Raw genomic sequence first — 18,704 nt, forward strand, 5'->3', positions numbered from 1 at the left:
AGCAGCAGCAAAAACGTCATTACTAAAAATGGATAGGTTACAATATAAAGCATTACGGTTGTGTATAGGTGCAATTAAGTCAACCCCTACTAATGCAATATTAGTTGAAGCAGGAGAGACTCCATTGGAGCTAAGAAGAGAGAAAATTGCTCTTGCTTATTGGGTCAGGTTAAAAGGAAGTGGGGAAGGAAATGTCACAAACAAAACATTACAGGAGTGCTGGGAATATTCCAAGTTTCAGGGGCGTGGGTTTGGATGGACAAGTAAAGGAAAAATAAGGACATACGGCATGCATGAGTTAGAGTTTTCACCATCAAATCCATTCAGTAGTGTACCCCCATGGCTTTTTCCAATAGTTAATATAGATGTGAGTATTGTAGAAAAGAAAAGAGAGTGGCAAATAAGTGAAGTAGGATTCAAAACAAGTTTGTACCTCAGGAGTAATTATCACAATTACCTCAAAATATACACAGATGGTTCTAAGAACAAGGAAGAGTGTGTCGGAATTGGTATATATATCCCAGAATTTAAAATATCGATATCAAAAAGAGCGTCAGACCAACTTTCAGTGTATACAGCAGAAATGCTGGCAGTAGTAATAGGATTACAGTGGGTGGAAGAGGTCAGACCAGATAGGGTGGTGATGTGCACAGATTCATTATCCAGTTTACAAAGCATACAGTCAACAACAACTGCCAGAGAAGACATACTCATAGAAATCAATCACAGCCTGTTAAGACTTCACAGAAGCGGTATAGATCTGCAGTTCTGCTGGGTGCCTGCACATGAGGGGGTGAAAGGGAACGAGTGTGCTGATAGATTAGCAAAAAGTGCACTCCAAAAGGAAATCACATTACCAGTTCAACTTGGAAAAGGAGAAGGAAAAGCAGTAATTAAGAAGAAAGGGATGGAGATCTGGCAGAAAAGGTGGGAGAAAGACCAGAAAGGCAAAGAGTATCATCAAGTGCAAAAGACAATTACAATTCATATTTATAAAGAAAGAAATAGAAGGGGAGGAAATCACGATAGCTAGGCTCAGACTAAATCACACTGCATTGAATGGTACGCTGTATGTCATGGGGAAAAGTGACAGTGACAAGTGTGAGAACTGTGGAGTTAGGGAAAATGTGGAACATATTTTATTACATTGTGTCACCTATAGAGTTGAAAGAGGAAAATGAAGGGCTAACGTTTTAGAGGCAGAGAGGGAGTGGAATGTAGCTGGTATTCTGGGAACAGAAGGAGTAAGAGCTACCAGAAAGGCACTGTTCACCTTTTTGAGGGAAACTGGGATAGAGAAAATAATCTAACAGTAGGTTAGAATAGATCATGGATGATTTGTTTTTTGTTTTTGTTTTATTTATTTAATGGTTTCTTAGTTTTATGTTTTCGATATGCTGGTTTATTAGAGGGATGACATGATGATACACACTCGTGTACAGTAGGTGGCGGTATGCAACCAAAAGCTGTTTGCGATCCGCCATTAAAAAGAGAAGGAGAAGGAGAAGAAGAAGAAGACTCCTTGCCGCTGCGTTAGCCGTTCGATTAGCTCTCCGGTTCGCTAAATGTAGTTAAGAGGAGAAACACATACCATGTTTAGTTTGATAATAAGCGAAGAGGTGGACCGACACCGGAAGCTGCCTGTGCATGAAAGGACCCCGGGAATAAGAACAGGTTTGTATTATTTCTGTATACTGCGTTCCTGATGTTGCTAAGCTAACGTTAGCTGCAGCTAGCTAGCTTCAGTCTGAGCCTTTACTTTGTGTTTGTTTATTATAACCAGCGGGTAGAGTAACGAAGTACATTTAGTCATGTACTGCACTAGTAACTTGAGGTACTACTGCTGTACTTACGTTTTAGTATGTTCTGCTGTTTTATACCTTTAACCAGGGTTGCCAACTTTGGGTACCTGGCTTGAGTGAGATTTTGATATCATGGGTTTAATTCGGTTTAATTACACATATGCGCACGAAATGACTGCTATCGTGTCAGCAGCGGGACCTTAGCATATATATAGGATATATATATATATATATATATATACAATATATACAAATACACAATAATGGACACAGACTATAAAGGGGCACACAGTTTCATTCACTAATGAAAGTCAAACATGTTTGTTTCCACTGTTTTATTGTGTGCCTGTCGCGATATGCAATTAATTGACTTATCGTACGATAAATAAAAATGAACTCGATAAATTTCCATTTACATGAGGATGTGACTAGCAGTTTGAAAGGATGTACTTGAATTATTATTATATATTATCATTATGTCAGTGGTCTAAAATGGTCATACAACGGTGCCGACAATATTATCGTTTATCGCAATAATTTCCGCGAAAATGTATCCAACTAAATTAATTATCGTGAGAGGCCTATACATGAAACACACACACAAACAAATCTACAGACTTACTCCAAACTGCCAAATATATTAATTAACACACTCTCACTCTCATATACTCTTTGACTCTATTTTGGCCTAGTAGAACAATAAGCAGCAGACTTTTACTTTTTTATCATTTCTACTGGATCTTAGATCTGCGCATGCGCAATACGGGTCGGCAGTTGCGGCTCCAGAGTATTTTTGTTGGGTAATCTCAGTGGTGGGGCTCAAGTCAGTATTTGCAATGTAATTACATACACGCTCCCCCCGACAGTGAAACGCCACGCGTGAGGTTTAGATTATTTCCCTGTCTCAATCCAAATTGAATTGTATGAAATAAAAAGGCACATTTGTCTTGTAGTAAATAAAAAGGGCGACCTGGAGCCAATCCTGCAATTTCCCCACAGGTGAAAGAGTTGACATGCTGAAAACCCAACCCCTGCAGGGGGGTCTGGGGGGATTCTCCCCCAGGAGATTTTTTGAAATACTAACATCAAATACACATTCTGGTACTCTCTTGAGAAGAAAAAAAAAAAATCTATTACTACACATTTAAAAAAATGAATGCCATTTTTGTGTTTTGTTACTTTGTTCTGAAAGCTGAACCTGCTGCTCCTCACAGAGAGAAGAGGGAAGAGGCTGTATGAATTACTTTACATTGTGGATAAGGGTGGATAGCCCCCATTGTTCTGTGTGTCAAAATGAAAGACAGTCCACACACCTATCAATCATCAAACCGTGGGGTCTTATTTCATTACGTGTTGATTTCTATCAACACGTAATGTTGTATCGATGTAGCCAGATGTACTACAGCAAAAGTATTCTCTGTCGGGACTTCCTGCAACAACACCACGCCGTTATTGTGATTCGGATTGGCCAGAAGACATTATCAAAGATGTTCTATTGAGAAGACGATCACTACGTGACAAAAGTTTTCAAAACCGTTTCTAGTCTTCGGTATTCTTGTTTTTGGCGTGAGAATAGTTTGGGCAGCGTGAGAGCGTGAGATTGAGAGTGAAAGCGTGTGTCACACGCCAGATGCGTGAGAGTTGGCAACCCTGCTTTTAACTGCACTGCATTTAGCCGAAAGCTTTAGTTTCTTTGCAGATTCAGATTTTTAAGACTAAATATAATTTAAATAACAATTAATGATGACATATTATTATAGAGTACTTTAACTTTTAGTTAAATAGTCAAGGAAAATGGTTTACCGATAATGATAATCTGACTGAGGATATTTAAGGAGTATTCATGTAATTATGGAGGATCAATTATAACTATCCAGTGGTCATCTTAAACAGGCACTTGATATCATGTTGCCATTTTATAGCCATGTAGAATCAGGATTAGAACAAAATAAATATTTAATAAACGAAATATCAAATATTTACCTTTTTATAAACGTCAATTTTATGTTTTCGCTTTGCGTCCTGTATGAATACAGCATTGGACAATCCAAAATATATATTAACACCCATCCAACCGGATCATGAGCACATCTTTACATATTTGATTATATCAGCAGGAAGTGTTACTAACTTTCCCTAGCATAATTTACCGCTCTTACAGATGAAATCACAGATATCAGGAGCCTCAGATCTCAATGTGAAGCCTTGGTTATTAATATGGGTTTTCTGTTTCTCTCCTCATGTGACAGGCAACTGTTCCAGAGCTGGTCTGGTCTGAGATTATAGGTCACCGTGATTATAAATGTCTGTCTGTGTTTCAGTTTTACCTTCAGATGTACGAAAGGTGATTGTTGGTGAAGGCGAGCAGCAGATGGTTTCACTCTCACCTGCAGACGTCCAGCAGCTGGTGGTGGTTAAAGAAGAGGATCCCCCTGAGCAGCAGGAGTGGAGCTCCAGTCTGGACCAGGAGGACCCAGAGCCCCCCCCTCACATTAAAGAGGAACAGGAGGAACTCTGGAGCAGTCAGGAGGGAGAGCAGCTTCAAGGGCTGGAGGAGGCTGATATCATTGAGTCCACCTTCACTCCTGTCCCTGTGAAGAGTGAGCATGATGAAGAGAAACCTCAGTCCTCTCAGCTTCATCAAAGACAAACTGAACACATGGAAGGAGAAGCCGATGGAGAGGAATGTGGAGGACCAGAACCAGCCAGGGACTCAGATCCAGAGAGACATTTACCATCGGAGACTGACAACAACACGGAAGACTCTTCTGAACCTGAGACTGATGACAGTGATTTCTGGAAGGAGTCCAGGGAACGTCCGTCAGATTTAAACTCTATGGAAAATGATCAAGTCCCTGTAAGGGATTCCAAACATAGTGCTCGAGGGAAACCATTTAGCTGCTTTCAGTGTGGAAAAAGATTTAGCTCTAAGGGAGACCTGAAGGGACACATTATAACTCATACAGGAGAGAAACCATTCAGTTGCTCTGGGTGCAATCAAATATTTTTGTGTGAAGAACAGCTTAAGTTACACATAATAACTCATACAAGAGAGAATTCCTTTAGTTGTTCGAATTGTGATATACGTTTTGAACAAAACGTAAATCTGACAAACCACATTGCAGTCCACACACGGGACAAACTCTTCCACTGCTCTGTTTGTAACTCAGGTTTCAGTGATAGTGAGGCTTTAGTTCAACACATGAGGATCCACACGACACAAACACAGTTTAGTTGCCCAATTTGTAGTAAAGAATTTGCCTGGAGAAGATATCTGACAAAACATATGGATATCCACAAAATCTACAGCTGCAGTGTTTGTTCCAAAAAATTCACTCGGCGTTATCAGCTGAAATACCATCAGTGTGTTGGTCGTCAGTCCTCAAAGCCTCATCAGAGCAAAACTGAGAACGAAGTCCTTGTCAGTAATGATAGGTGTAATACTGCTGAAAAACCATATAGCTGCTCTGAGTGTGGGAAAATATTTGGCCATAAGCACCATCTGAAGAGACACCGGAGATCTCATACAGGAGAGAAACCATTTAGTTGCTCAATTTGTAAGAAGTATTTTGCACGTAGGGAAACTTTACAGACACACATGAGGATCCACTCAGGAGAGAAACCATTCAACTGCTCAGTTTGTGATAAAACATTTCTGCGCAAGGCACATCTGAAAAGACACATGGGAACTCATACAGGGGAGAAACCTGTCAGCTGCTGAATGTCTGGGAACAAATATATAGAGGCAGTAAGTCTGACACATTATAGGAATTATGCAGAAACACACTGAAATCCAAACATAAGAACATATTTATTCAGATTGTAATTAAAGTTTAATTTAAGCAACACAAGTAGGCTGGTTATTCTACATTACTCATTGTATACCATGTATACATTTATTAAAAGTCTTATATATATATATATATGTTTTTTATTTCCCCTACACAGCACTTTTGTTTGGACTTAATTATTGTCTCTGTTGTGAAGCTAATTGTTTTACCACCTTGCTATGAAGTATGTTTAAAGTATTGTAGTTGTGTAATTGTGTACATCCTCGTTTCTTGTTTAACGTGGCCCACAGATTATCCATCCTCTTTCATATATCAGAGTGATTCTTCATATTCAGCAAAAAAATCTGTTTCCTTGTTTAGATAAGCACAAACTTTGTATATGGAGGGGAATATTTTGTGTTCACAGATTTTTCTCAGTTTTATTTATAAACATATGAATACATATTGTAACAACTGCTCAAGTTCTCTGATTTCATTGTTTCATGATGGCTTACAAACTGTTAGGTTTTACTTTATATATTTAACAAAGTTGTGTAACTAAGCAGGGTGTTGCTCAGGAAACGTCTTGTATATTATATTTTTTTATTTACTGAGATAAAAACATCCTAACAAATTTGTGACACTTCTTTTTACATTACATTTCATTTAGTGTGCATTCCACCATCATCTTAAAATTAGCTTAAGCATTTTCAGTACTACATACAGAAATGAGAAGTTATTTAAAAAAAATGTATTGTCCAAAGTGCAGTGGAAACAGGTGGGTTGTCAGTCAGAGACTGAAGAAAGGTTGACTTGATATTAAGTAGCTTGTTCAACTGTGAGAGCCAGGACTGTGGCTGCGAGGAAGTGCGGTCGTCTTTCAACCAGCAGGTTGTTGGTTCGATCCCGGCCCGTGCTGTCAACATGTCGATTGGGCAACGTGTCCTTGGGCAAGATACTTAACCCTGAGTTGCTCCCGATGGCCAACGGTGTGTGAGTGTTAGCTTCCCTAGAGCAAGTGGTACTGCTCTGCACGAATGAAGGCTCTGGTGAATGACTCGTAGTATGTTTTCATACAAGCTTTGAGGGGTCGAAAAGACCTGATAAAGCGCTTTATCATTGAGAGATCAGCGAGCCGATAGGCAGGAGAGCAAAGTGTAGGTGAAAAAATGTGTCTACAAAGCTCTTAAAAACAATAGTCTGCTGGTTAAATGAGCTGCTTCACTCAATCAGACAGATACAAAAATAAGGATAAAATGGTCGCCAAGTATTCTTAGGTGGTGTGTCAATACGTTTTTGTGTAGAGCAGTGTTTCTAGAACATTTTTATATTATCTAAAAAGGAAGGAAATTAGGGAGTTATTTGAAAGCTTCCTATAGCTTACCAGGGTGTTTCCATAATGTTGTATGATTGTGCTTAGATTTTTATTTAAACTTGAGAAAAATGAAATGAAATGACTGAGGCTCCATGGTCTCCTTACAATCACTACTGTTATCAGAAGAGACCGAAGAGTCTGCAGTCCTTTTTTTGAGCTTCTGTTTCCATCTGTTCAGGTAAGTCCTTGGTTTGGGTTTGTTGAAGCTGTGAGGGCTGATGACCATCACATTTATGGAAAGTAAAGCTTTTGCCACAAACCCTGCAGCTGAATGGGTTTTCTCCTGTGTGGATTGTCATGTGGTCAGTCATATTTACTGCTTGTGAAACCTTTACCACAAAATAAGCATCTGAATGGTTTCTCTCCTGTGTTTCTGTATATCTCCACTCAGTGCAAAACATTTATTACACACTGAGCAGCTGAATGGTTTCTTTACCATTCTTTAACATTCTTCTTCTATTCTTTATTATTCCGCTTCTTCTTCTTCTCCTTCCGCTTCTTATTATTATTATTTCAGCTCTTCTGTACGTTTTTCGCCGTCCAACAACGTCAGCATATTGTCAGCTACAGAAACCATTCAAATATAAAAAATATTAAGCCTTTTCAGGACCAAACATTTTAAAAATATTCAGCTTTTTAAACCCTTTTTTTTACCTTGTAAGTCAATAGGCGTAACCTTCAAATACTATTTTACCTACACCGTGTTCAAAATGCTTGATAGGTTAGTTTTTGAACAGGAGGCAAAATTGTCAGAGATAAACCTCAATGCATTCTGGATGAGACTTAGTGCTGCAGTTGGTTACCGTGGTGTTGCTGTGCAGATTTTGGCCAAACACCTGAGTGACATCATCTTATCAGAGAAGACACCCCCACAGACCAACTGATATACGCACACATTTATTTTTCTTGATAAAAGTCCCCCCCCCCCAGACACACACACATACTCAGCTTTTTCAACAGGAAATGGTTGTGAATGTTTCCACTTTAACAACTACTACTACTACTACTACTACTGCAACTAATACTACTACTACTACTAATGAAGCTCAGCGCAAGTTCAACCAGGAAGACCGTCTTTACTCATTAATTTACTATTTCTATGTTACTACTCTCTCTCCTCTCAATAAGTGATCGGGGGCGTCACTCCCCAGCTTAACCAATAACTTCACTCTATTCCCACAAGCCTATCATAGCGCTCCGCTAAACCTTTTAAATCTGCTCTCCCCTCTGACAGCTGTCATTTCAGGTGACTCGACGCAACCCTCCTCCACCCCTTCTCACCTCCTGTCCCTCTGAATCGAGGGTCAAGCTAAGCCCCTCCCCTTCAGACCGAACCCAACTATCCATCCACCACCACCAGGGTCTAGACCCCGGGGGGTTTCATCGGATCGGTTCTCCCCTCCCGAATGATACTCCTGCACAACGGGGCCTAATCACCAAAACTCCATTACATTCATTTGTGTATTCCTGGCCATAAATATGTATTCTTACATTAAAACCGTCTCCCCTGATTGAACTACAACTACTGCTACAACCACTACCACTACCACTACTACTACTAATACAACTACTATTACTACGCCTATTAAAACTACTAATACAACTACTACTTCTGCTACTACTACTACTACAACTACTACTACAACTACTACTGCAACTACTACTACAACTACTACTATTACTACAACTACTGCTACAACTACTATCACTACTACTACTAATACAACTACTATTACTACGGCTATTAATACTACTAATACAACTACTACTTCTGCTACTACTACTACTACTGCTACTGCCCTCCAAGCTGGCCATCAAGCTCAGAGACCTCGGGCTCAACAGCGCCCTCTGTGACTGGATCCTGAACCTCCTTACGGGCAGACCCCAGGCAGTGCGGGTGGGAAACATCACATCCTCCACCCTGATCCTCAACACCGGTGCCCCTCAAGGCTGCGTGCTCAGCCCTCTCCTCTACTCCCTGTTCACTCACGACTGCGTGGCCACACACAGCTCCAACACCATCGTGAAGTTTGCTGACGACACGACCGTCATCGGCCAGATCACAGACGATGACGAGACGGCGTACAGAGAGGAGGTCGAAAACCTAACGTCTTGGTGCCAGGATAACAACCTCCATCTCAACATCAGCAAAACAAAGGAGCTGATTGTGGATTACAGGAAGCAGCAGGGAGAGGGACACGCCCCCATCGCCATCAATGGGACTACGGTGGAGAGAGTCAGCAGCTTCAGGTTCCTCGGGGTCCACATCACTGAGGACCTGACATGGACTCTTCACACCACCACCATCACCAAGAAAGCTCGACAGCGGCTCTTCTTCCTCCGCAGGCTTAGGAGGTTCAAAATGGATTCCAGGATACTCTGCAACTCCTACAGGTGCACCATAGAGAGGATCCTGACCTTCTACAGGTGCACCATAGAGAGGATCCTGACCTTCTACAGGTGCACCATAGAGAGGATCCTGACCTTCTACAGGTGCACCATAGAGAGCATCCTGACCTTCTACAGGTGCACCATAGAGAGGATCGTGACCTTCTACAGGTGCACCATAGAGAGCATCCTGACCTTCTACAGGTGCACCATAGAGAGCATCCTGACCTTCTACAGGTGCACCATAGAGAGGATCCTGACCTTCTACAGGTGCACCATAGAGAGGATCCTGACTGGCTGCATCACGGCCTGGTACGGCAGCTGCACCGACCTCGATCGTAAGGCTTTACAGAGGGTGGTGAAAACGGCACAGCACATCACCAGGACGGAGCTGCCATCCATGGAGGACCTTTACTCCCAGCGGCTCAGGAAGAAAGCCCTCAGGATTATAAAAGACCCCCATCACCCCAGCCACAAACTGTTCTGTCTGCTGCCGTCTGGCAGGCGGTACCGCAGCATCCGGACTAAAACCACCAGACTCAGGGACAGTTTCATCCCACAGGCAATACGACTGTTAAACACCTGAACTTTGAAACAACATCCATAACATTCATCTGGCTGCTACTTCGAAATTATTTATCTAATATATCATATTCCAATCACTTGTATATAGACTCTTATTGCACTATTTCACTATTTTACTATTTTCTTTGTATTTACTTGCACTATTTTTTTTCTGTTTTTCTGTTTTATTGTGTTGCACTGTTGGAGGAGCCTGTGACCTAAGATTTTCATCGAAATAACTACACTGTAGCTATGTACGTATGCCTAATAAAAGCCTTGAACCTTAGACTACTACGAGTACTACTACAACTACTGCTACAACTACTGCGACTACTACTACAACTTACTACTATTACTACTGCTACTACTACTACAACTACTGCTACTACTACTACTGCTAGTACTACTACTAAAACTACTACTACTAACTCAGCCTATACTTTTCAGCTTCAGGACATTGAGACTATACATTGTGTTGTTTATACCTTTTTAAAGTTGTCTTTAACATTTTAAGCTTCATCACTATTTTTCCTACACTGCCTGTTTTACATTTCACTTTCAAGTTTTCAACAAAGTCAGTGCAATGCATTTGAGCTGTAACAATTTGGATTTAAATCATTTCACTTTTCTGCCTCTTTCCGCAAAGTTCAGCAACACACTTACTTGGTTTATGTAGCTAAAAGCAGCTACCATTCAGCTAATAAAATATTCAACTTTAACTGCATTTTTAGCTAAATTCAGTAACAAATGTGCGCAATATTCAGCATTCACACACATTTTCAACAGGAAATGCATTTTCTAGTTAAAAGGTGTATTTCTGGAAGCTCTCGTCCCCCCCCCCCCCCCCCTTGTCCCCAGTATCCCCCTTGGGCTCCAATCCCATCCTGCCTCTCTGACCCCATCATTGAGCTTTCCTCTCAACAAGTGCAATGTAATATGGTATGTTCCACATGTCCTTGAACTCCACAGTACCTACCCTGTCAATGTAGTGTTATTTAACCCTGTGTGATCACTGAGTCTAGAGGTGACGAGTTCCCTCCTGTTCCTTTCTTTATAGATCTTTGTTATGACTGACTTCTGTAACGTGTGATATCCCCTCCCTTTCTGGTCTTTCTCCCACCTTTTCTGCCAAATTACATTACATTACATTACATGTCACTTGTTAGACGCTTTTATCCAAAGAGACTTACATACTCAATACTGTGGACAATCCCCACAGGAACAATTTGGGGTGAAGTGTCTCAGGGACACGACGACATGCTGACTGCAGTGGGACTCAAACTTGCTATCCCCTGATTCGAAGTCCAGCACTCTATCCACTGAGCCACAGCCTCCAAATGTACATACCCTTCTTCTTAACGACTTTTCCATTCCCCTTTTCCAAGTAGAACTGGTAGTGTTTTTCCCTTGTGCACTGCATCTTTTGCCAATGTATCAGCATGCTCATTGTGTCTTTCCAGGAGCTCAGTGATGCCCTGGTCCAGATCTGGGAAGAGATACCCCAGGACACCATCCATGCATCCATCCACCACCATGCAATACAAAATACTGAGTACCATTTGAGTTGCTGCAATGGAATTTCAGCAAAATGGACTAGCCTGCAGCATCATTTTTCCAATTAGATTTTCAGGGCGTCTTTGAATTCAGCTCTCTGTAAGTTGATCATTTTAATTTCTATCAAATGATGTGGCATTCTTTCATTCCAAACACATTACCCAATCCATATCAGTATAGATATCCAGCATGATTTATTTTCCCATTGAGATCTGATGTGTTTTCAAAGTGTTCCTTCATTTTTTTTGGAGCAGTGTATATAGACGTATAGATAATTCATGTTCAAACATTTGATACGAGTGGTTATTTCTTATATCAACGCTTTACATTCAAACTGCTGTTACTGTAACATTCCTTAGCACAGGACAATTTAAAGAATGATAATTCCTTATTTTAAATCAAATTCCATGTGTTACATACCTATGAGGCCATACTTTTTTAAAGACTGACAAAACAAAACAAAATGTCCAAATAGGCAAAACGTCATGGGGTTAAGGAAATATGTAAAGGAGAATTCATCAGGACATAGAAAATATATTGTATTCATGATCAAGGTTTGTATTAAAATAGAAAATGATCAAACACTGCTTTTCCTCCTTGTATGTGTGGAGCTGCTGTAAATAGCACTTGTCGACAGGGAGATAAATGTCCTTCTGTCTCTGTGATGCTCGTGGATAAACTGTCTGTCTGATCCATGCCCAAATGAAAGGCTCTATGAATCAGACACAGCTCTTTCTTTACCTGCTACTTAAAAAAAAACAGCTAACTGCTTTGTTAAATACTTATAATCCAGCTAACCACTTACTAACCTACTAACTAACACGTCACCCACTAACAGCTTACCGGCTACCTGCTGGATGCTAAATGAAATGCTAACTGCTAATGGACACATCCTTCATCACAAATTGAAATTGAGCGACAAGACTGTTTTCTGTACATTTCCATCAAGCTACATTTGAGTCCAAAAAGAGTCCCTGGCTGGTTCTGGTCCTCCACATTCCTCTCCATCGGCTTCTGCTTCCATGTGTTCAGTCTGTCTTTGGCGAAGCTGTGAGGACTGAGGTTCCTCTTCATCACCTTCACTCTTCACAGGAATTGAAAGGGTGAAGGGGAAATGTGTGAGATAAGCCTCCTCCTGATTGCTCCAGAGTTCATGAGGATTAGAGGACTCACCTCCACACCTGTGGCTTTTAAACTGATGAAGCCAAGTGAACCTTTTGTCACAAATGTGGCACTGAATGGTTTCTCCCCTGTGTGGGTTCTCATGTGTAACTGTAAATGTTCCAACCGAGAAAAACATTTCTTACAAAGTGAACAGCTGTAAGGCTTTTCACCTGTGTGACATTTAAAATGGGTTTGCAGATGTGCTTTCTGACCAAATCGTTTACCACAAACTGAGCAACAAAATGGTTTCTCTCCAGTGTGCGTTCTCATGTGCTTCTTTAGATTTGAGTTTTGGTTAAATTGTTTACCACAATGAGAGCAGCAAAATATTTTGTTACTTGAATTATTTCTCCAAAAGTGTAAACCTCACGGAGGTTCTCCGGTCTCCCTAGACTTATCCATGACTTGTTGTTTGTAACATGTTGAGACCTTATCACTAGTAGATGGTTGTAAATGTCTCAGAGCAGCTATATGGTTTTTCAGCAGTATTACACCTATCATTACTGACAAGGACTTCGTTCTCAGTTTTGCTCTGATGAGGCTTTGAGGACTGACGACCAACACACTGATGGTATTTCAGCTGATAACGCCGAGTGAATATTTTGGAACAAACACTGCAGCTGTAGATTTTGTGGATATCCATATGTTTTGTCAGATATCTTCTCCAGGCAAATTCTTTACTACAAATTGGGCAACTAAACTGTGTTTGTGTCGTGTGGATCCTCATGTGTTGAACTAAAGCCTCACTATCACTGAAACCTGAGTTACAAACAGAGCAAAGAGAAATGTGAAACACACTGACGTTACTGACCCCTAGTAAACCAGGAATACAAATAATTATTACATATTGTAAGTTCTAGTTTGAATCGTAACAAACAGAGAAAAAGAGTCAGCAAAATAACCATCATGATGAACCTTCTTTTGATTAGTTTAGTTGAAATGTAAACAACTGCCTCTGCAGGTAAAACAGGACCATGTTCAAATGGAAGACTGTTGCTGGGAAGTTTCTCGGATCTCTGGCTGGATCATGTTTATTACCGCTGATATAGATCCTGAAGTCTACTTTAACCAGTAAAAACTCAGAATGTCATTAGTTTGTTATTATCATTATATCATATTTATATTTGCTTGGGGATTATAAATGTAGATGATGTATTGCAAGCTGCTCAGAGCTTGTGTTGGGAACTCAAACCGTTCAAAATGACCTCTCTAATATCTGTTTTATATTGCTGTGAAAACATTTTCAAACAACTGGATTTACTCAAGTTTTACACCAAAAATTACCCTTTAGAATATAATAATAATATGATCAATATTATCACAATGCATCCTCTGTGAACAATAGCTACCAGAAATGTTGTCAACCGAGTATTCTGCAATGTTGTGTTGTATATTTGCTCTGCAGGTTTTTGAGAGGCCTTTACACTGAAGTGGGCATGCTGCATAAGTAAAGTTCCCCCTCTGATGCATAGCAGCCGCTCCTGGATACTGCAGTAGACTCTTGCCATATGTTAACATTTTTATGACGTTCTCAGTCCTATGTTAGTAGAACTAACGCTAAAGTGAATTAGCAGTATGATGTCCCTTTATTCACAGATGACTACCACAACAGTGCTTACAGAAAGGCCAGCAATGTAGGTGTAGCAATGGACTCAGACCTGAAAGTCCACATGCTATCATCTTAAGAATATATGGAAGATTAAAGGACATATGTCTTAACAAGATTTGGAAGATTATTTTCTTAGTAGACTCAACTACTGTAATGATGTCTTGAAACTCAAAGGTCCGCTACTTCCGCCTTTAATCTTTCACATCTATTCTTCTTCTCTTTGAACCCTTTTCCACTGAAAATCAGTTTGGTTCTAGCTCTGTGTTGGTGATAGTTTGATTCTCAATTAGTTCTAAGTGACAACTCGTTTTGCTTTCCACCACCCAGAGCCCAGTGCCCTGTACTACGAAGCCGGATTTGCGCTTAGCGAGGTAACTTCAGGGTTAACTCTGGGTTAGAGAGGTAACTTCAGGGTTAACTCTGGGTTAGAGAGGTAACTTCAGGGTTAACTCTGGGTTAGAGAGGTAACTTCAGGGTTAACTCTGGGTTAGAGAGGTAACTTCAGGGTTAACTCTGGGTTAGAGAGGTAACTTTAGGGTTAACTCTGGGTTAGAGAGGTAACTTCAGGGTTAACTCTGGGTTAGAGAGGTAACTTCAGGGTTAACTCTGGGTTAGAGAGGTAACTTCAGGGTTAACTCTGGGTTAGAGAGGTAACTTCAGGGTTAACTCTGGGTTAGAGAGGTAACTTCAGGGTTAACTCTGGGTTTCCGGTCCTACGGCACTGGTTCACTTCTTACCGGGGTAGATCTCCATGGTAACTTATGCTGAACACCTAACCTGCTCCGGGGGAAATTATGTTCCAGATAAGAGATCAACTCAGTGAAAGCACGGCCTGCTGACCAATCAGAGCTCAGTGTGCACAGTTTAAAGCTATCAAGTAGGCCTGTCACGATAATTAATTTTGTTGGACGATACATTTTCCCGGAAATTATTGCGATAAACGATAATATTGTCGGCACCGTTGTAAGACCATTTTGGACCACTGACATAATGATTATTCAAATATATAAATTATATATAATAAATAAAACTAATAAATTAAATTATAAAAAATTAATTAAATCACACACAACCAAAACAATGAATTAAATAAACTCACGCTGGAAAACAGAGTTCTCTCTCTCTATATATATAAATAAATAAATAAATAAATATGAGCACACATTGTCTCACAAGCAAAAAAACCCTCCTTAAAACAACAGTCAAGTGTACAGTCCACTGTCCATACAAAGACCCAGATGCCTCAACAGGCCATATCCAAATCTGTTTTTCAAAGATTTCGAGCAAGGAACACCAACATGTTTGCATTGTCGGGCAAATGCATCTTTAGGCGCTTTCACACCGGAGTACTTTTCCCAGGAATAGTTCCGATAGTTCCTGGGATTTTGCGTTCACACCAAAAAGATCTGGAACTAGAACTTTTTTTCGGGAACCTTTTCACCCCTTTTCAGTCCCTGCTAGAGAGGTGGTACTTTCCTGGGGAGGAAAAGGTTCCAATTTCTGATTGGCTGGGCGAATTGCAAACCACGCCCCGTAAACCTCAGAAAGGTTTTGTGAAGCCGCCATTTTATTTGCTCGCATTAGCATTAGCATTAGCATTAGCCCAGCGCACCAACGGAGAGAGACTAACTTATGGCAACACAAAATAAAACATGGGAGCGGTTGAGTGATGAGGAGGTGTCGGCGCTTCTGGCGATTTACTCGGAAGGCTTCAGTAGAAGCTGCTGGGAGTCCCAGCAGCTTCTACTGAAGCCAGTCCCCAACTCCGGATTCCGGCCGGGGACTTCGGGTGGCAGTATACGCCGTGAAGTTGTTTGCGGCCTGCCAGTAAACCCAAAGCAGAAGAAGAAGAAGTGACGTCAGCGGCTTCATTTGCGTAATCCTCCCTCAGGGACTTATTCCGGTGTGAACGCGATATACTAGATCAGCGATGGGCAAATGGCCTGTGTGGACATTCCCCTTATTGTGCATCAGCAGAGACAGGCTACAAGTGTCTCAGGTTCAAGTTAGACAACTAATGTCTGGGTAGTGTTCATGACTTCATGTTTATGTCATCTTAATATTTAATCTTGATGCACACACATTTTCCATGCTTTCCAATAGTTTAAAATAGTTTTATTCCACTGTTAAATAACCTGTTCAATACAAACATGGACACTCCATTATCATCAATAGCTTTTTCATTTACAAAGTCCATCTTTAGAGTCAAATTAATTATGCTACTGTCCATAAATACAGCCAAAAGATCTTCAACAACCTTTGTCCTGTGAATTGATGCACGTCGCATGCTCTCTGGATTTCCTGAACCGTCAGCTGAGGTTGATGGCGATAGTTGGTTGCTCGAATTTAAAAGCAAATCCTGTAGTAGAAGAACGAAACATACAAACACACACACAAAAAGATTGGTCAATGAATGAAGCAGAGGCCAAAATGTCCTAATTATTTAAATGTTGAGTATGAATCAAGGTCCATATAATATTGGATTCTATGTTTTTCCCAACTGATATTTGTTTAGTGAGCTTATTAGAGGATGTTCCCTGAAAGATTGTAAAATGTCAATGAAGATGTCAGACTTAGTATATTTGTTAATAATTACATACAATACATGGAATTTGTGTGTGTGTGTGTTCCAAGTGAATCTGCGGCCCCCTGGTGGCCAGTACATGAATTATGTGGCCCCCACCACCATCCAAATTGCCCATCCCTGGTTTAGATAGTTAACTTTAGTCTAAGTTATCTCAGTGGGTCTCAAACGTTTTGATCACAATTTATGTAAACAAATATTTCCAAGGCACTCCTTTATAATTATTGGGTTTGAAATCATTTCAATGTATACTATAGGACAGTAATCCAAAAATATCGTTTGAAACTGGAGAGATAAAAAAATATGCATAAATAAATAAAAGTTAACTAGGTCAAATAAGATATGAAAGAACAACAGCCAGCTAAAACCTCGCCTAGGGCAGCAAATTGTCTAGAACCGGCACTGCTGCTGACCAATCAGAGCTTGGTGCATGGAGTTTAAAGGTCTCCTATTATACTATTTGTAGGCATACAGTACCAGTGAAAAGTTTGGACACACCCTCTCATTTGAAGGTTTTTATTTATTTTAACTCTTTTCTACATTGTAGATGAATACTGAAGACATCAAAACTATGAACGAACACATGCTGTACGGAATTATACCTATATAAGGCATATTTATACTTTTTTTTTTTCAAAATACCAAACAGATCATGCATTTTAGCCATGCCTCATTTTGCTCAATTTGACATTTTTTAGATCTGTTTTAGCAAGGGCAGATTCTGTGAGAACAGCACCATCTACTGGCCTGGCATATGTACTACAACGTCTCCAGCGCTTTCGAACGGCAATGGCCGTGGCTGTCTCCTCCTGATTGGTGGAGTTGGCCCAATAGCCGTAGCGCCACTGTCCTGACGTCAGGACAGAGTTCAAATCTGGATCAGTTTTTATCAGATCCGTTGCAGCCCCTTTTTTAGAGATTTGGGTATGGAGGAAAATAGAGAGGGTTGTGTTTTCTGACACTTGGTGAGTTCCCTGGAACACCGGGGACACATATTCATGTAGAAAAGACGTACAAAAGTGCATTTTGCATGATAGGTCCCCTTTAAATAAACCAGAATATGATTTATATTTTAGATTCTTCAAAGTGGCCCCCCTTTTGCCTTGATGACAGCTCTTCATCACTCACTCTTCATGAGGCGATGCTTGCTAATGTAAACACAGACCATATTACTTCCAAAGCACGTTGCGTATCAATTTCCCCTATTTTCACTGAAAATGATGTTTTTTCTGTAGCCCCGGACAATTCTCCCTCAATAATATAATACATTAACCGTGCTTTACCTGAACCTCATCATGACACTAGAGAGGACGGCAGGATTTTAATTTCCCGTGTTCAGTGAATGCAACATGTTGAATCGGCCGTGTCGGACACAAGCTATCGGGCCAAGAAACCACTCTGATCAGCTGGTCAGCTAGCAAATGAGAAGCGAAACGGAAGTGAGGGACGTAAACAAACGATTTAAGAAGGCACAGGACAGCAGCTAAACCCCAGCAGGTGATACTTAAAGACATCAAACATAGCCCTTAAATGTCCTTTCTTACCTCCCACACATAGCAGGGACATCTCTGATATCGGCGGGAGCGTCCCCGGCTGTCCTCTGCTGAGAGCTCCGTGATTTGTTTGGTCAAGTCCGGTTTTTCATCTCATCGGTTTATTTGTCAGTATAAAGTTGCAGGATTAGTCTCAAGTACCTCAACATTGTCCTTAAGTACAGTGTCTAAGTAAATGAGATACTGTCTACTGCTGTTCATTTACCTATTGTGAGTCGCCTCGGATAAAAGCATCACATGGAAATGTAAATTTATCATTATTACATTACTACATTGCTGACTCAATAAACTGCACACCCGCCAGAACACTGCGATCATCAGATGCAGGTCTATTAACTGTG

The 18,704-nt window shown here is 40.6% G+C and overlaps 1 protein-coding gene across 1 annotated transcript; it reads left to right on the plus strand.

Moving 5' to 3' along the window:
* Positions 1–1,374: 1,374 nt before the first annotated feature.
* LOC117479197 (gastrula zinc finger protein XlCGF57.1-like) lies at positions 1,375–6,206 on the plus strand. The gene is made up of 2 exons (XM_034126205.1): positions 1,375–1,674; positions 4,124–6,206. The coding sequence occupies exons 1-2, from the start codon at positions 1,593–1,595 to the stop codon at positions 5,521–5,523; spliced, it is 1,482 nt and encodes a 493-aa protein (XP_033982096.1). The 5' UTR covers positions 1,375–1,592; the 3' UTR covers positions 5,524–6,206.
* Positions 6,207–18,704: the final 12,498 nt, after the last annotated feature.

This window comes from Trematomus bernacchii, unplaced genomic scaffold (genome assembly GCF_902827165.1).
Source record: "Trematomus bernacchii unplaced genomic scaffold, fTreBer1.1, whole genome shotgun sequence".
Classification (NCBI taxonomy): Eukaryota; Metazoa; Chordata; class Actinopteri; order Perciformes; family Nototheniidae; genus Trematomus; species Trematomus bernacchii.

Excerpts from the sequence above, each read along its gene's own strand:
- LOC117479197 (XM_034126205.1), top strand. The coding sequence starts at position 1,593 with ATGTTTAGTTTGATAATAAGCGAAGAGGTGGACCGACACCGGAAGCTG. Across the intron at positions 1,675-4,123 it reads GACCCCGGGAATAAGAACAG|TTTTACCTTCAGATGTACGA; the intron begins GTTTGTATTATT and ends TCTGTGTTTCAG.